This window comes from Hetaerina americana, unplaced genomic scaffold (assembly GCF_022747635.1).
Source record: "Hetaerina americana unplaced genomic scaffold, ioHetAmer1.1.p SCAF_12, whole genome shotgun sequence".
Lineage (NCBI taxonomy): Eukaryota > Metazoa > Arthropoda > Insecta > Odonata > Calopterygidae > Hetaerina > Hetaerina americana.
Genome location: NW_027286292.1, coordinates 29,478,218 through 29,497,624, shown reverse-complemented (window position 1 = coordinate 29,497,624; position 19,407 = coordinate 29,478,218). Strand labels below are relative to the sequence as shown.

The 19,407-nt window shown below is 37.0% G+C and overlaps 1 protein-coding gene across 3 annotated transcripts in view; it reads right to left on the bottom strand.

The window, feature by feature from the left end:
• Positions 1–19,407, bottom strand: part of LOC139685752 (ras-like GTP-binding protein Rho1) — a 55,081-nt gene that overhangs the window by 13,876 nt on the left and 21,798 nt on the right. The window contains exon 2 of one of the 3 annotated variants that reach the window (XM_071582822.1): positions 15,515–15,659. The exons of the other annotated variants lie outside the window; for them this stretch is intronic. Within the exon in view, the coding sequence (XP_071438923.1) occupies positions 15,515–15,578 (64 nt within the window). The 5' untranslated portion in view covers positions 15,579–15,659. The remainder of the gene's footprint in view (positions 1–15,514; positions 15,660–19,407) is intronic. 3 annotated transcript variants of the gene reach the window in all.

The window sequence follows — 19,407 nt, the reverse complement described above, 5'->3', positions numbered from 1 at the left end:
CATAACGTAATGTAATTATTAATTCATGAATCACTCATAACAGTAACAAAACTGGATTTCACTTCTATTATAGTATGAATGGTTAACAGGTGTTTGCAGTTATTTCTTAACATTAATATGCTTTGCTCAAAGGTTTTCCAGAAGATTGACTCAAAAATAAACTAGCCTGTAACAATAATATTTCCAAAATTTTAAACTGCCTCAAAAGATAATCTTGATGTACCCAGTGATTAAATAATACTTAGAAAGAAACCCTAGTATGTCATTTATCACATTCCTTTGTCTAAGGCATTCAATGAAAATACATTAACGGTGGGTTTTCAAATAGGATTATCACTCAACATACTTAAGCATTTACATATTATGACATTCGATTCTCCACAATACAACCCATTAAAAGTGTTCTAATTATGAAAAAATACTACATATATTTCAGTAACATCATACTTTAATATGCACAACCACAAATGATGATTTTCCCTTAAAGTTCTCAACTTCCGTTGATTTCTATGAGAAAAAACTTATTTGAAATTAATTTTAAGACAACCCATGGATAATTTCCTGGCTTTTTCCCAATTATTCCCAATCACAGCAACTTCACTGAATTGTTCTATATTTCCAGTTGTTGGCCATCCTGAACGAGTTACCATAGGCCAAAAAATACACAAGAGCAACCAATGCCAGCATGATATGTTTTCCTTTAAAAATGCCATCCTGGAGTTCGATCTTTGACAAACCCTATAGTGATTCCTGAGCCTGGTCATGCAAACAGATTCTTGGCAATACAGTGATGCTCTGTTTTGAATGCATAATTGTGATGTTGGAAGTAAAATATTATACTTCTGAATATATATTTCTTCAATGCATGTTACCAGTATGTCACATATTTAGAATGTTTAATTATTATTGCATTCAAGGTATTTGTTACATTCATACAAATTAATTCTGTCTGGATAGTTCTTGGCGACCTTCGATGTGTGGTTTTCCAACATGTGCAAGCTGAAGGGTTGCATAGAAATTACCACTCTCAGAGAGATTCCCCGCATGGGTTTTCTCACAACATGCAAAGAGCTGATTTAATTGTTAACCGTAAAATTAAGAGTATCCTTAATTTTTTCCATAAAACAAGAAATCTGTCAAAAACACTTGGGTTTTATCATTGAAACAAAAAATTCCAATTTCATCATCCTTTGACATTGAAGGATTAAATTGGTTGAATTCCCAACCTTTACTAGACAACTACTCAAACAGACGTTCACTGGTCAAGTGGTCATTTCAACTCAAAATTTCCAACATTCTAGCCTAACTGACAAGCGCCAAATTGTATTTTATTTTTGTTTGGTATATTAACTTTATCAATGAACCAAACATATCAAACAATACCTATCTTTGGACCCAATTTCTCACATTGCCACTATGAAAGTCAAAACGGCCCACGAGAACTAGTCAATTAAAGTTTCTTGTCCGACATATAACTGCACAAAAAATAAACTTGAAATCATTCTTTTAGTGCTGCAGCATTAAAGCTCCTGGCAAACCAAACAATATCATTCACAAATGTCCTGCCACTAAATATACAAAACTGAATGCAACACTTGATCACTGTTCCACGACATGCATCTTCAAAGCACCACTTAATTAACTACACTTCACAAAGATTGTATTCAACAATTTATTACGGCCACTGTTTACACTATAAATTTTTCGATACACTCCTTTATCAACAAGATATCCTAGGATTCCAGAAAATAAATCTTAGCCTTCAAAATCATATTCTAAAAAACTCATTCAATACAATCCAAGTCTACTTCCAGTCCTATTTCAGTAACATCTTCTAAGCCAATTACTGCCCAATAAATACATTAATTATTTACACTGCCTCTCATTCATGCAAACAATCATTTATTTTCTGAGAATTTCAATTACTTCATCGTAACCACTGCATTTAGTAGCAAGTCAAAATCATTCAAAAATTGGATTGAAATACATAAGTTACTCTCTCCTAGAAGTATTAACATTGCGCCAGCAGGTAAACCAACATTTCCCTTGCTGGCAACATGCTTACTGAACACTGGTGTAACTGAATATGGACATAAATGGAAGAAATCCCTGAGGACATGCATCTTCACACCCTGGGAATAGTAATTAGAATTTATCGAGATTGAAATATAAATGCAAAATCTATCACTCTGTACAAAAAAATTCTTTCCAAACAAAACAACAAAAGCTTAACTTTTCTGCAGCCTCTACCAAAATCCCCATTGATGCAGTGCAGATGAAACATATTAAATACTGTAAAAGGAAACTAGCATATTATCAAAAAAAACAACCATTAGCTACAAATTTTTGGGTATAGATTTGAAAGTCAAAGCTTTGAAAACTCAGGCAGCGGTGGAAGAGTAAATACTTTCATACGCAGTCAGAGCACAGCGGCAACACTTTGAGCGCCAACTGATGAGAAAAAACTTGTCATTCCATTAGAAATGACCAAATACGAGAGCAAACGTTAACGTCCAATCATAAAATTTTTAGTCTCCTGCGAGAAAGAATTAAAAATTCCCTGACAAAACTAAACATAAAGTCACTTTTTCTAGAAAACTCATATGTGTTATAAGCACACTTGCCAAAATTTTCATCAAGCATTCGGAAAATGTACCAGACAAAAGAAATTACGTAATGTAGCACACACAAAACACTTTCACTCATGTTTCAAAACACAAAACACATGTTCACTTTTGAACAAAACTATTATCTGTTTCATGGAACACAGAACTTTATTTAGGTATTTCTGTAAAAAGGTAAATAGTATCTACCTGCATACAACTAAATGAAAAAAGCAGATGAAACGCTGCTTGCCCAAATAAATGGTTTGAAAGGCTTTTACTTAAACTCTAAAAGAAAAATAAATAATTTCCCATACATGTGCTGAACTTGGTGCATAACGCATGTATAATCGAGTGGACAACCAAAACCCATTGAAACGGCCCTGAAAAGCACCGGAATATTCTAAGGCACAACCAGAGATACCTTTCAATGAATTTCTTGAGAAACGCTAAATAATTCTGAAATGAATACACAAACTTGTTTCCTTTTCCCAGTTACGATGCACTTAAAAAACAACACAGGGTTTCAAACCCTATTCGGAAAAATTATATTTGCGTGAAAAAATGTTCCGCGGCGACGCTATGAAACCGTATGAGGTTTAAAAACTGAGTCCCGGAATGTTAGGTAACAACAGAAAATGTGAAGGCACGACAACTTTCCACACATTCACCAAATTACAAACAATGCACCCCTAACAGCAGTCCCTTCCGTCAAGTAAAAATCTACGTACTTGGACCAGAGGGCAGATTCTCCGCGGTCATTTGTGAAAGGATCGTGGCTGTCGTCTATAATTTACGTATTACACCACGCAGAATTTTCCCGCGTACACTAAAGCGATCTGTTCGTCTTCAACAACGATTTTGTGGAAACGGTAACCCACTCCATTCACCCTTACGAAAATCTGCTAGCAAAATCGCAATTTTTCGATCACTCTCAACTTCTAAGGCACACAATTCGAAAAGATTCAACTGGAAACGTTCACACGAACGTAAACACTCGTTCTTTTCCAAAGAGCAACGTAATAGCTCCTTCACTCGTTAAATTCGTCTTCATTTCGTTTCCCTCACTTTTACCTAAGCCCGTCGGCGAACGTTCTAAGATACTGATCCTCAGGTACTAAGTTCAACGATCAAATTAACCGAAACACAGATTGGAAAAACTTCCCACTAATTTTCACTTCGCCTAAGGAAAAGTACTCACTACTTCGGCTGATACGATCATTCGGGCCAAGCTTCTTTTTGGAAAATTCCATTTTAACAACCAACGGAGAGCGGAGAACCAAGACCCTCAGGCTCCGACGGGCACGGATGCTATGAGAAAAGATTTTCAGAGGCCTCTAACCCCCATGAACCACGACCCTCACTATTCTCACCCCTCCCACGAATCCAACAAATCAAGACACCGCACCCCCTACTCTTGAACACTCGGGGCGCCAGAATTGTATCTACGTCTTCACGCACTATATGTGTTTACGTAATAAACATTCAAATGTTTAACTAATAATTTTGACAGCCAAATTAGGTCCTGACTTTCCCGCGGCTTATGCTTTTAAGTTCCGTCAGTAAATTATTTTCGGGCGGCAAGAGAAACTTCCCCGACGGATTAATTTGCCTGAGCGTTGAAAGAGGGAGGAAAGAGAGATGAGAGGACGGGGAGTATCTCTTGCGGAGACGGACTCTCTAACCCGGTCATCGGATTGAGAGACTGGGATATTCGACACACTGATTGAAAAGGAAGGCAAACTTTTTAAAATTAGTTTACCAAGACATACAATAAATCCACCAAGAATTGCATAAAATTAGATCATGAGAAAGTTTTTTGAAGTTTTAAAATTAGGGGGAAAAGAACGAGTAAATGCACTATTTCGGGTATCAAAAAAAAGAACAACTTCCTAAAATTATACAATAATATTATTAAACAATTAACAAAATTATAGCTAGACTTTACAGCTTTCAGTGGACAAAGAAATATTGCTGGTTTGAGTTCAACTATCGTCAAAGTAGAAATAGCGCCCAACATATGGAGCATGCTATGATTAAGGATTTATGAGAACCTCATAATCCTAATAAACAAAAACATAATCAGTTTCCACATTACATAATTTGCAAATAATATTTCTAGAACATGGCAGGTTTTCCTTTTGATTGAGACAAAATATCAGTCAGGTGTACGGACAGCTATTAGAATTAACGCTTACAAATACATACACAGTAATGAATGTTAATACACATGTATAATTTTTGGGTGCGAGGTATTAGAATAAATCCGTAACGAAACAAATAACCGTCTTTGATTGAACAAGTCTTTTGACTGACGGCGCCAAATAGGCACCCGTGGCGTAGCGGGAAACCACTTCGCTCTAGCAGACACCTGCTGCAACGCGGGAGAAATGAATATTCGTAAACTACTCTGAGATTAGCGAAACAAGGAATAATTCTCCACTACATACGGTGCTACGTTACCATAATAAAGTTTCAACAAAAATACATAGTTTATAAAGGTTTCTGTTTATTCAGCGACTGAATGTGGTGTCGCTTACGAAATGAATTCCGTTTCGTGCTCCCATCTACATCGTAAATATTGCAATACTTGCAAGTAGCAATATTTTTACGACATAGAGGGAGGCAGGCGACATGCGTCACACTCACAATTGATTAATTTAAATGCCGAAAATAGTAAATCTTTAGGTATTTATTTTCATTTCGTGGCAAATTGCCTATCCCTTTAATTAACATGAAAAATGGTTTGTTTCAATAAGTTTCGCAGGAAATCAATTACAATATTTTTTGCGAATTTAACTGTAATAGCAATTCGATCATATTTTTTCGTCCCCGTGGCGTCACGCCACAATTACACCTGCTCCAAATGAACGCACGGACATGAAGGTAGCCTAAGTCTCCCATGAGTTTGCCGCACCGAGCTGAAGGCCAGGAATATACATTAGCAAAAGAAGTGGTCAAGTGAAGATTTAATTTATAAGTCTATTATATTTTAAATTTCCTCTTCATAATGAAATGGTTTAAAGTAGAGGGATGGTCACAGAATCGTCATGATACATTTTTTTCATTACAATACTGGAAAGGAACGCAGCATCGCAAAAAAAACAAAAAGTTCTGAATTAAACTAAAAGAGACCTAGAAGCCCAATTAGGCTCGCTACCGTTGTACAACTTTCCAAATTAAATGACATTTGAAAGTCCAAAGTTTATTAAGATTTTTTAAAAATATAAACAAAAATATTACCCTTGCAGCGAATATCAGAGAAATTTTGTTCCTTAATGTATCTACTTATGCAATCGAATAATTGAAATGCCAGTAATTTCTATTCTTTATACAATTTTCCCAATGAGACCCGTAAGCTCGAAAAATATCTGCTATGCGTTGATAGACATTTGGGCATCAGTGCTACACACGCTATTACTCTTTTAAACTTCGACGCCAGCGACGTCTATACTGACACAGATAGGTTATCTCCGGTCAGCAAAATACGATGCCAACTCGAAACGGGCTTAATCAACACCTTTGAAACAGCGATTTTTATAATCAGTGGTATACCACTCCGTGATGGGTTTCGAGGTCGAAATAAAAGCGTATTTCTTGGGCACCCCAACATTAGATAAAACAATCGATGGACCACAGCGTGGTCAAATTACAGTGCAACTTTGATCGGAAACTTCACTGTCTTCGCGATCCCATGGGGGTGTACCCACTCTAACATATGAAGTTTTAAATTCCAAGAACTGTGGGAGATGCCGCGACAGTATCTTTTGACGGAGTCCTCCGCTAATATGCATTACAATGCAACAATCTCAGAGTGTAAAAATCATTCACCTTGACCGGGATTCGGACCCGGCCAAGGTGAATGATTCTCGATGTCGGCCGGATATAGAAGGATACATAAAAACATTGACTTATTTACATTTAAACATAGAAACACAAAGTAATGACACACAAGTAGTTTGACGTTTCGGCGGCACGTCCGCCGAGTTGTAGCGGTCCAGGTAGGTGTGCATGCAAAATCCGGAAAGAAACGCGTTACGTATTCAATGGGTGTAAAGTTAATATCGTTCTTGCCGAAGTAACAGCAGAGTATGGAATTCTTCTGCCGCGAGATGATTCCAACTTGGTCGGAGTGGCAAAAAATCCCATGACTATGGTAAATTCTTTAATATTTGACACCCGAAACTGAGACATGGTCAAATTGGTTGCAGATTCGGTATGCTAATATTGACTTACGCTACACCAGCCAACACTAATCCACTGAGTCCACTTATTTTTCTGATCGCCATTCCCAATTTTTCCCGACGAACATTTCGCCCTTTTCGCGATTAATCGAATTAGTTTCATTTTTTATAGACCATACCTCATCGATTCAAACTCAAAAATTTTACGGCTTTACAACTATACTCTTTCTTCAATCCTGACAAGATGCAACCTCGGAACTTTTCTTATCCCGCGATACGTAATGCTTTACTTCGCGCTTTCTCCAACATCCTCATACTCCCCGCAATGGCCGATTTCAGAATGTTCTGAACAGGCTATACGCCCCACTAACCCATGAATATAATCAAGAATACCAGTGCTTCAGTAAATCAGTTATTATGAGCCATTAGTAGATGGCTGACTGGATGGGGCACTAATTACAATGAAACGAGTAAAGTTATTTCATAAATTTGAAACAAATATTATTATTAATTTATTACTAGGCAAAAAATCCGCTCTGACGCAGTATTAACTTAACACTCTCGCCTTCTCCAGAAGCTAGGCACTCTGTAATCAGGCCAACCTAAATGAGTGAATTCTGACGAATGCGTCAGGAGGCTCATTGAAGGGAGCAGAGAAATAATTTTCCTGGCGACTGAGAATTATTGAACGATGCGTTAATTGAATTTCATTCTGATTCGTGTGCATCACCTTCTTCGCTTCCAATGACACTTCGCTCTCCGGGAAATAACAGAGGCGAGGACACAATTTCCATTATTCACCGATCGTCTAACAGATTTCATATTTTTCCGACTATAGTGGCAGCCCTGCCGTCTTCCCCACGAAGTGAGCGTGCTGTTCAAGCTGGTGCTACGACAAGAGCGGGGAATGAGCGGATGATGTCATGGGAAGACAACACTCCACCCCTTCGTTTCTCACTCTCCTCCCACTCAATGTAAACAATTCGGCCGGTCACTCCCCTCCCCAGCTCCTCCCTCTCATGCTAAGACCGCAATAAGATTCCAGTGGAGTCGGACAAAAAGCGAAGGTGCCTCGAAGTGCTCCCCGTTCGGACGGGGGCATCGCATCAGAGATGGGCTATGAGAGACATGTATCAGGCTGCGACTTAGGAGGCTTGTTTAAAATGGGCTAAATTATGACGGGACAAGAAGCGCCTTCAAATGAGAAATGAATCCAATCAAAAGCATAAAATCCTGAACATACGAGCAATTTGAAAAAAGCACTTAGTCTTCGGCCATTTCCTTCTCTGGGAGCGGATAAAACATCCCAATATATTGTTTCTATTATCGTACTAGTCGATTGCAATAGCAATAAAACGGGAGTTACCCAACACGCGTTCCCAGTTGCAACGTGTAACCGACGTAAAATGGATGGGTTCTACTTCGGTCTTCCTTATCGATCGCCTTTCAGATCGTCGATCACAAGAAAGGCTGGTTATTTATGATAACTATACACTCCTAAGAGTGCGTGCATATTCATCATGAAAAAAGTTTGACGCAGTATCTATTATTTATGTAGCATTTACACATCTTAACGGCTCGTTTTTGTTGCTAATTTTGCAGGATCAAAAAAATGAATAAAACCAACTACGTAAAAATGACAGGATTCAATATCTTGGCACATAATGAAATACTAGAAGTTTCAAGAAGAACTTCTGAATAGTATGGTGGACTGCAGAATTGCCCGCATTTACCAATTCAACCAAAAAAATTTTGTCCAGTAGAATATTTTTTTTAGACCCTCGGTAAACGCTACTTATGCACAAAACACAGAAACGTTCTCCCAACTAAGTATTACGAGACGATACGGTTCAGCAGCATTGGGATTAAGCATATATTTTCGACTTTATTTTTAACAGATGTACACAACCCCTTATAACAGTTGAGCCCCGACAGAAAAAGTGTGAAGCGTGAAATCTCGAGAGCTTGTCAAAGAATGTGAACATTAAAAGTTTGGACCTTAATCAAATGATGTTGTGGGAAAGTGGACATGGATTCATTTGGTAATGCTAAAAAAAAATTATAACGGCATAGAAAAATTCTAGTGCTGGCAAAAAAATTAACTAGAGATTCTTGGTAGCCCTTAAATGAATATCCAGCAAAGGATCTCCATTTAAAATAAAAATTATTACTCTTTAGTGGCTGCACGAGAGTATTCCTTATGACACGTTAATCGGACCAAAGACAATGATCGAACAAGTCTTCATCAGCTGAAGGGAATGCTTCCCTGGGCTACTGAAAGTTCCCAGCTTTTGAAATGATACATTTTATTATCGCGATATAAACCGCGTCATTAGGATTTTCCGCACGTATCTGGCACAAAATATCACAAGAAATTCTAACTACAGTGCACTGCGGGCATCTACGCTGATATTCAGTAGAGTATTTTTATGAACTTACCCTTCGCGACCTTTTATGAGTTGAGATGTAAAAAGAGCCCATTATCTTAATAAATTCCTTCGCAAACACGGCAGTTCAAATTGACTGAAAGCCCCCAGGATTATGGTTATCATAAGCAGTTTTTCACAACAGTCTTATCAATTGCTTCAATGATAAATAATACGCACAAGGAAAACTTTCAATACATTTAAGACTATACAAGTATGATTATTGAATTGAAAGGAAAATATGCCACTTGTATGGATCATCACTCCCAACAAATGGCAAAAGAACAATTTTATCGACCTGAGTGATGTTCTGACGGGATATAAATCCGTAAGCGCCTGAAATTCGCGTACTATGGGTAGGGATGGGGTGGGGGGCAGTCGATCAGTAGAACCTCTTCCTGCGCTGCCTCCAGTTTCCCAAGAAGATCTGGTACCCGAAAAATCAAACAGCTCGGGCAAGGCCCGGTGAGTCGAAATTCAACCACATGTGAGCCCGGCCTCCCGGTAAGTAGCCGAACGCTCTCCCCACTAGACTGCCACGCCCCCTCGAGTGCTCAACACAATAACTAAGTATTTCACTAAGCATTTGTCGGAAAATTATATACAGTTAGACCTAAAAGACCCAGTTAATGTTTCACTTGTTTAAATTTATGATTATCTGAAAGACTAAGAAAAAAACAAAGCATGCCCCCTTGAAACTATTGATGAATGCTTTAAAGCATGACTTTTACCGTGGCGTACAAAATTAATAGTAAACATGCTAAAGAACTGGTTGCATTATCAATAACTTGGAGCCGATTTCAATATTCAAGAAGTATAGAACTAGAAAAGTCTTAAGTTCATCTAAGTTGGTTGCTTCACGCTAACCACCTTAATGCAAAGTGAACATTCAATTTAGGACAAAATGCTCTTCGTTGTTCCCGTAACGGTCGACCAATTTGTGGAATTCCCTTAAAAAACGCCGTAATTAATTAGTAGCACTTGGCATTGAGCTCGTGATTCGCAGGTTCTCAAAGAAAGTGGATACTTATCTTATTAACCTATATCTACGCATTAATAGTTCTCATTGCTACCTGATAAAATCGAACAAAAGGGACTATGTAAGTAGGAACATTCAACGAATGCTTGGTTAAGATACCACGGAAGCGAAGATCGATGACAAAATTGGATTACTTTACGAATAAGTGTGGCTACTGAAATTTGTGCAAAATCTGTTCGTATCAAAAGTAACCGCTCGTGATTAAACTTAAATTCATTAATTGTGAAGATTCTTCAGAAAGCAAATTCTTTCACCTACTACTCGACTACTAAGGTTACGTTATTCATCTTAAAAAAGGTAACTAAAGTCTTATTTTCCGTCGCTCTTGCAATAAAAATGTAATTCCAAGAATAGCCTAACTGAAAAATCAATTTTTCACCGACAAGCCTGTTTTTAAACCTGTAGCTCTTAATTGCCGGTCGGCAACATACTGCAAGCTGACCAACTTCATCTCCTTCAAGATGAATGACATTTCAAGAGATTAAATAATAAAGTAAGGGACTAGCTTCAGGTTTCGGTCCAGACTACAAATCACAAATATCGTTCCCACACTCTCACACGAAGACAATGAAAAAAACTTCGATGAATCCACTTAGTAATACATAAACACGACCCAGATTTCGTTACGTCGGCACATCCTCGGGTATAAGATTTTACGAATAAGATTCTGTAGCTGACGAAACCGGGATCGTATTAATAATTAATTAAATGGATTCACAGAGTTTTTCTTGAACACCGTGGTGGATAACTTCCACAAAATAAAGTCTGAAACACTCTATTCCTCTTTAACCTGCATTTGAAATACGCCTTTAGGGAAGGCGGCCTAGCAATGTAATTGGTCCAGCGATAGAGGGATGCTCATGCTCGCATCTATACCAAATAATACTACCACGTTATAATAAAAAGCCCGACGGGCTTTTAAAGGCTCTTTTCACCTGAAGGAAAAAACAGTCAATAAACAATGGTCCTGTAGAAGATGCAAACTGCTCGTCTACCATAAGGGCAAACTCTGCCATTGTGTATGTATACCACTGGACGGTTTGAAGCAGTGATTCTACTAGAGCCAGTGCGCGAAGTGGGCGTGGCCCCTGAATAAGGAGCCAGGTGTCAACGGGGACTCAACGGAAGTTAATCGTGGCCAACTTCAGATCCTCTGGGGGTCTCGCATTTCCTATTGATTCTTATGACATGAAATTTAAATAACTTTGACGTAAAACAAAGCAATTAATTGCTAAGCGCAAAATAAATCGTATTGCTCCTCAACTACTCAGAGATTTTTAGAGTCGGCCGTGAAAGCATGGTAACTAACCTTCGTCTCGAATATAGTAATACATGCATAGTGCCAAGAAATATTCTCCTTATTCTATGATTATACATAGAATATATTGATTCACAGAATAAATTATGTAGATATCCAGCACTTCAATCTAAACCTATAAAAAATGGATTCATGAATTATATGTACGAATTGCGGCACCAGATAATTACTCTGTCGTCATCGCGCACAAACACACGACACTACATATTTGTACACGGGAAAAATTGCCAGAAAATGACGGAATAATTTCGGGTTTCCACATGTTAAATTCACCTATCACGATCACATTCAAATAGTTACCATCAATTTTGTGGAAAAATCGAAAACATAAAACTATGGAAAATATAGCGTGGAAAATAATCGATTATTGGCATTACGAACAAAATCAAAACGCCTACGAATTTAATCAGAGTAATGCTTAGAGCATTTTTCTAAAAAATGCAAAGCCTTAGAGCAATTGATGAGACATAGCCGAGTCATTTTATTCCCATTACGCGCGACGCTGACGTTCACAGTTGACGCATAGCCAAAGATAAGAACATCCGTATCACTTACTCAGGTCAAATAGTTGAAAAATTCTAGGTTATAAAAAACATTACGCATCATGAATATGGTCTGATAGGAAGGAAACAAGTCATTAAATTATACAGAAGAAGGTAAATAGACATTTAAGGATACGAAACTGGCATTTTTACCTGGGTCATCAGGAATCCTTGGGCCAAAAACTACAGCCGCCACACTTCCGCAAGGTATGTGGTAGCGTTATGAAACCTTTTCGGGCATCAATGCGCCGTTTTTAAGATCACAATTGAGACACGGAGAGAGGGTAGTGCCCTATCTATCCACAGTACCCTCTCTTTAATCCGCGTAATAAGATCGCATTAATAATATTAAACCGAAATCTCCACAAAGCTAAGGGCTATCCAAGCCAATGGAACAGGGAAGTATCGTAATTTTCACGAGGAAGTGGGATTAATAGGAGCCTCCCCACGCAGATGCATTGCAAGAAGAGGCCACAGTCTGCAACGCGAAAAATCTTTAAATAAGATCATTACACAGAAATTCATGATGTGCACACAAAACCTGAACTATGCTTTAATTTATTCAGTTTAAGAAACAAGAATGCATTACACGAAAATACAATTATATACCCCTGAAATCCCTTCTCAAACCACAGCAGCTAATCCCTTCCTTGGTATACGATACCATTATTCCACGGAAAAATGGCACGTGATAGAATTTTATTCCACAAAAGGTGGGGTATATATGAGTAAAATTGGCGATTAACCTATATCCAACTACTATTCACAAATAAAAAGTTAGCAAAATCGTATGCCATTCTTTTTTCTTACTCAATGAACAATTAATGCACTTATTCTAATCAATCAACAAAAAATTACATAAAATGTCTCCAGCATATGCTGAAGCTGACCATGACAGTGCCTCTAATGGGTTACCACAGCTCTATAACAGGAAAACAACTTTGTCACAATAGAATGACAAGATGAAAGTAATAACGTCCTACTTCAATGGTCTGCTGAAATACACTACACAAGTTAGAAAACAGAACAAACTCTCCTCTAGAGATTGGCAACTATCAGAAAGACAATACTGCCTCCTTGTACATAGTGACTTACAACTCTTCCACAATATCCTTGTCACATGAAAACATCTCCAATTGCTAAGATTAGGAAAACGTTATGGTGTTTAAAAATAGGGGAAGCCACATCACGCTCAACAAAAATTTTAAAAGACATGACATGCACTGTAAAAACAATTCTACCCAAAAAGTCCTCTTGTCCAACAAGTCTCCATAAATTTAAAAATAATCCTGTTGTTTCCATTCCACACCTGTTACTTTCTTACAAGCTCCGAAATGATGATATGTGAATAAAAATCATGAGTGAGAGACGAATAATAAAGAATGAAAAAATTATGCTTTTGGTACAAATGTGCCAAAGATCCAAGAGATACGCTTAAATTACCAAAAAAGTAGCATGCCAAACCTTTAACCAAGACAAATAAGTAGATCAAGCAGTGTCATTTACAAGTACTGTAAAAGAAAATCATATCCATGCATAACACATTCCAATGAGATTTTTACTAAATTTGTAAAATGAAAGTGGCTCATAAAAAAATACCTACTTGAATGGTGCTTTTCAAGAGGAAAATGGGAGATGCTTATCTAGCAAAAAAATATTATCCCAATTAATCTAGAAAATTTTAATGAGATATGGATTTATTGAAAACCAACTATTGTCTTATCCTTATCTTGATCCAAATGATAACAGAGATTCTGAACAATTTTAACTAAAATTTCGAGTCTCTGAAACTTGCTGCTGTTTGTTTACAGTGGTGCTCCATTCTATTCACACCCACACCATACTTTAATCTGGTCCAAGAGCTATAGTCCAGATTAAGAGAGTTAATCCTGCACAAAATAGGAATTTGACTCCAACCCCTCACTAAAGCCCTAGTCTTAGAATGAGGAGTATAACTCTGCCCTGAGGGCAATTTCAACTTAGGAGGATACTGATTGAACATATTAGTTGCACCATGGTCAAATGAAATAATGAAATGTAAAAAAGATCAACAATTTGATTTAATTTAAAAGTATGCCATGAAGATTAATCCAAAGAGATAAATAAAAATTTATCACAAAATCAAGGCAGTTATAATTAGTGAGTTTTAATTTTGTACCCTTATACCTTAGTAGCCATAAAAGTTTTCCCCCAAATTATTCCATTAGATTTGATTGAAAATCTATATAGTTTATAGCTTAAAAATTTAAATCCTGATAAATAATCCTAAAAAAATAAAAAGCTATTTTTTTATACCATTCCACACCTTAATTCTATAAAATGATTACCGAGCAGTTTTGTACCCCATGTCAGGAGAAGGGTAAGATTAAGGGCAAATGGCACAAGGTGCTGAGCAGAGCAATGGATAAAGAAGAATGCCGAGACAGCAGCCATTTTTCAGCACTGCATTTCCTAAACCAACAGATAAATCTGGTTCACAAAACAGTAACTTGTTAACATAAACAATCAGTCAATGTAAGGATTGGCAGGGAATGTATTACCCTACTCTCCCAATGCAAAGACCTTGGTGGAATCCCCACCCATGAAACATGACACCAGAGTCGTCAATAATGGTAGCATGAATGTCTAATTAACCTCATAAAAACTCCTATTGAAGATATCCTTCAAATTATTATCCTAAAACCGCACTTCATCAAGAGGTCAATGTCAGTTCTATTTACAATCACTTCATCATATGAAATTTTAAAAAAATGCCCACGTAAATTAACATGCAACCACTATCCACCTAATAACAAAGTTGCACATGCAGAGCCATGCCTTGCCACCCAACCTGCATCTCCAACTAGCACTAACGGATATTATTGAATGAGAACAACAGCATGGGCTGGTTGGAACTGAATCCAACTTTTAATGACCTCATGAAGTAAAAAATTTTGCAGGTGCAACCATCAATATGAAGGAAATTCAATTCATAAGTTCATGTTTAAATACATATTTCTCAGTGTAAATCTACAAGTGACTTGTTAATCAACCATTGGACTTCCAAAATACCTGGTAAATCTGTGTAACCTAATCATTTCCCAATTCCATTCTGTACGTACATCTTACACAACCAGGTAGGTATGACCTTGTGTATCACCGATTACTATTAAAACCAAGCATTAATTAGTGTAATAATGTGAATTAATACCATGCAATCAAGCCACCAAGTGTGAATGCAATTACGTGTCCTTCCTATATAATTCAAATGCTGTATTAATGTATATACCAAAAATTCTAACTACCTGGTAAGATATGTCCTTTGATAGAGTGATGTGCGTTTGACATTAGGGTAATAGTTCCATGAGCGTGCCTCAACAGTGTAAAGAGTTAATAGCAAAGCCTTAAGTAACAGTATCTTACCTCTGGAAGTTGTATTGCTGGGAGAATGGCAACAGCCAATTACAAGCCGGGTAAGCCGGTCCATAGAGAATTGTCAGTGTACCTCTTATGTCAATGAAGACCTTGTTTCCCTCTTTTCAGTCTATTGAAAACATTTGTACAGCTCCTGGAATACATGTCCCATAAAAGCTGCACCACAGGTTAATGAAACTATGACAAGCTATGTAGCGTTATAAACAACAGGCAATTGCTAAGGAAAACTGTTAATACACCCACCACAATTTATGGAAAAGCCATGTCACCTAAATAGGAAATTTTGACAAGACTGCAGCCCATTATTCTGAAAAATTAAAATAAAAAGAAGAGCCCCATCTATTTTTAACTATCACTGCAGTTACAGCCTCAACCAAAATGAGCAAGAGCATCAATCGAACAGTTATCTCACATGCATGACAGTAAAATATCCTACACAATATGAATGAATACCAAAAGACTTGGTTTCCCCTTAAAATTGAAAAAGTTTATCATATTGAAGTTAAATAAGCCCACTGATAAAATGACACCAGTTAAAAGTAATTCCACATAAAAATAAACTTAGGGAAATTGGAAACCACACAATGACAAGATATATCTATAACTAAATAAAATCATCCTAGCTAATAAGAAAGAAAACATCCTGCAATGCTGCCCACATCTCCAAAATCTTAAAAACATAAAATTAGGGTTTTCTGACTGAAAACAACTCGTGAGACAGAAAACATCCATGCAGAACAAATATCAAATTTGTTCTGTGCTGGGCATTCAAAAGCAATCATTCCATCAAAAGGGAGTAAAAAAGGCCATAATTTTCTATACTAACATTTTTAAATGATTCAGAGCAGCATTAAAATTGTAATTACAAATAAAACTACTTTCAATGGTAAGCAGATTTAAAATTGACTGCGAGTAAACAACTCTGACAAATACCTCAAAAACCTTTAAAAGCACATAATGATTGCCTAAGAGCAAGTGCACAGGGCCACAAGGAAGTGTAGGAAGAAGACAAATGCTCAATTAAAGAGGAGATAACATGGATATGTCCTGCTGGATAATAGGCCCACCAGACACGAAGAGTCTGCAGCATGAATGAGAATGCTCTTAATTCTGAGTGCCCATTGCAGGTGGAAAATAACAAATCCGTGCCTTTTAAATTCCTAAGAGCTTATAAATATTGAAATCACAAATCAACGATCACTAATTAATCAATCAATCATGTCTAAGTGATTTCACACAGTGGGAAAACCATATACAAGGTGGATCATTTCAGTAATATATAGCAGATACCCTTTCACTAGCGTTCATGAGAAAGGTAGTAAAGCAGGCTATTTTTCAGAAGCAACTAAAAGTCTACTACTGCCTACAAAATGAGAACAGCAGACGACATTATGCAGTGTAAAAAACTCCACTACCACCAACTATAGCTAATTTCTAACATTTCCATGTGTTAATGTACACACATTTTATACCTTGAAAAATTGAAATGCCAAAATTTAATATAAAAATTAATAAAAGCAGAGAAAATAAGGCAATGCTTTCAGGCAAAGAAGCAATCTGGACAACAAAAACACATTGCATGAGAAATTATGATGAATGAGAGGATGACACAACTCAGAAAGATATATGGTCATAGAGAACTATTAATACAACAACGCACTTTTTTAGTCAATCATATGCATGATTACTTTCAAACATTCCCTAACAAAAGCCTTTTCTTCCTATGCTAATGTGTCAATCAATACATCCCAAATTCACTATATAATGATGCAACATCCCAATTCCATAGTCTGAGAATGAATAAAGATGATCTCAACCAATTCTCTCAAAAGAATCACAAGAGTAACCACAAACTAAAGTTTTAGCAATGATATGCCTTGTTACTACTGATGCCCACTAATCACATGTGGATTTTTCATTCAAGCAGTCAAAAAATAAATATACCCCAAAATCGTTATCGAAAATCTTTGTTCAAGCATAATTGTTGATACAAGGATTTGGAATGAACGCTAGGAAGGACTTAAAGGGGTTACGCCCTGAAAACAAAATTTCTACTTTATTTCTTGAAAATTTAACGCAAAAAAACCTGACTCGTTTAAAATATTAAATGAATGATCACAAACCTATTCCTACTCCAAAAAGAAAATGGAACAATCAGCCCCATAAGGAAGGAAATACGGAAAAACATCTCTGAAATAACAAATGTAACCCCTTTCAAACGATAAAAACAAGATGACACTAGAAACAATGCAGATAGTACATGGGAGCTGGGGGCTTGAATGCAATATATTCCATTGAACGGAGAATTACAAGTGATTATCCTGGAGATAAATATAATATTTCCCATCCAAAACGATGCCACTCCTGTCAATGACAAATATTAAAAATTGACGAAAAGCCACCATCACCCGTACATGGATAATGAAAAACAACGGAAACCCTAAGCGACACAAACACACAATGCATGAACTCTGATGCGGAAGATTATTTAACACATTCAAGTCATCGTCTCCAATCACACCAATGCAATTGGATAGTCATGACTCACATTACTCGAAGCATTGATTATTTTCGGTAATAACTGGAAAAGAATCAAATTGCAGCCGAATACCAGACAACAGTACAGACATACATTTGTGATGTGGTTACTTCAGTTAGTTGACAAAGCGGAGTGCCATACCCATCACTGATTTTAATTAGAATTTTTGTTCCTATACTTAAAATCACCAATCATTCACTTACCTTGAATTCTGTAAACGAACTACGGCAAACGGTAAAAGAAATTCATACGCAATAAAACTGACACTGATCAAATCACTCGCATGAATCACACAGCGGAACACAAAGTAAAAGCACTATCAGATATCACGTTTTGTATAAATTGTGCAAACTGAAATATTTAAAATTAAACCACAAACTGAAGCGTCGAACAAAACACTGGCTCCTGGTACCACAAGTGAGCTGCGGACTTGGCACGTTTAGGAATTTCTCCGTATGTTGGCTATGATACACTGGATTTAATGGCAATTTTATGCGGATAACAAATGTGACTAGTCATATTATGAGACATAACCGATGCTGGGGTTCCACAAAGGTCACCTAAAATGACCAACGAATGGCATATGCTATACTATGTTTATATTGGTGAACTTCGAAATAAAATGCAACATTGGCTACACATAACTAGAATCTACCACAAATTCAATGCCACAGAAGTTCAGAGCCCATATAATTTCACATTAGCGAGTGAAACAGTTATTCATGCTGCTACTCCTTGTGGACGAATTAGCGGGCGTAAAGAGGTGCTTACAGGACCAGATTAACAACTGTATTCAGCAAGAACTTTAAATATTCAACACAATGCCGAGTATTGCATGTGCGTATGCTTGCAAAGATCCTTGAGCTCTTTGAAGGCCTTCCGGACACAATATTCTAAAGTAGACTGTCCTAACTGAAAATTTTTCCCTCAAATTTTCAAATGTCAAGATGGTCAGCATGTCGTATGAGCTTAATTATTTAGACGATACAAAATGATACGTTTCAGATCTCTAACGTGCCTTCTGGTGTTTTGCTTTCCTGGCTTATTGGGCAATAAATGAAATAGAATTGTTCAGAACTTCAGATTAACCTAATAAAAAAGGAGTAGCCATCAACAAATATTGAAGTATAATATTTCGTAGGTGGTTTTAACATGTTTTCAGAATTCTAATGATTTATCATGGGCACGATTCTCAACCAGCATACATTTCGGGGAGAATCCAGAATGGGTGGCAACAAATGAATCCAATAGTAGCCTAGTCAAATTTTCAGATACACGAGTGCATCGGAGCAACAAACAATACATTCTTTAAGGGGTTTCAAATATTTACCTACAAATGCAC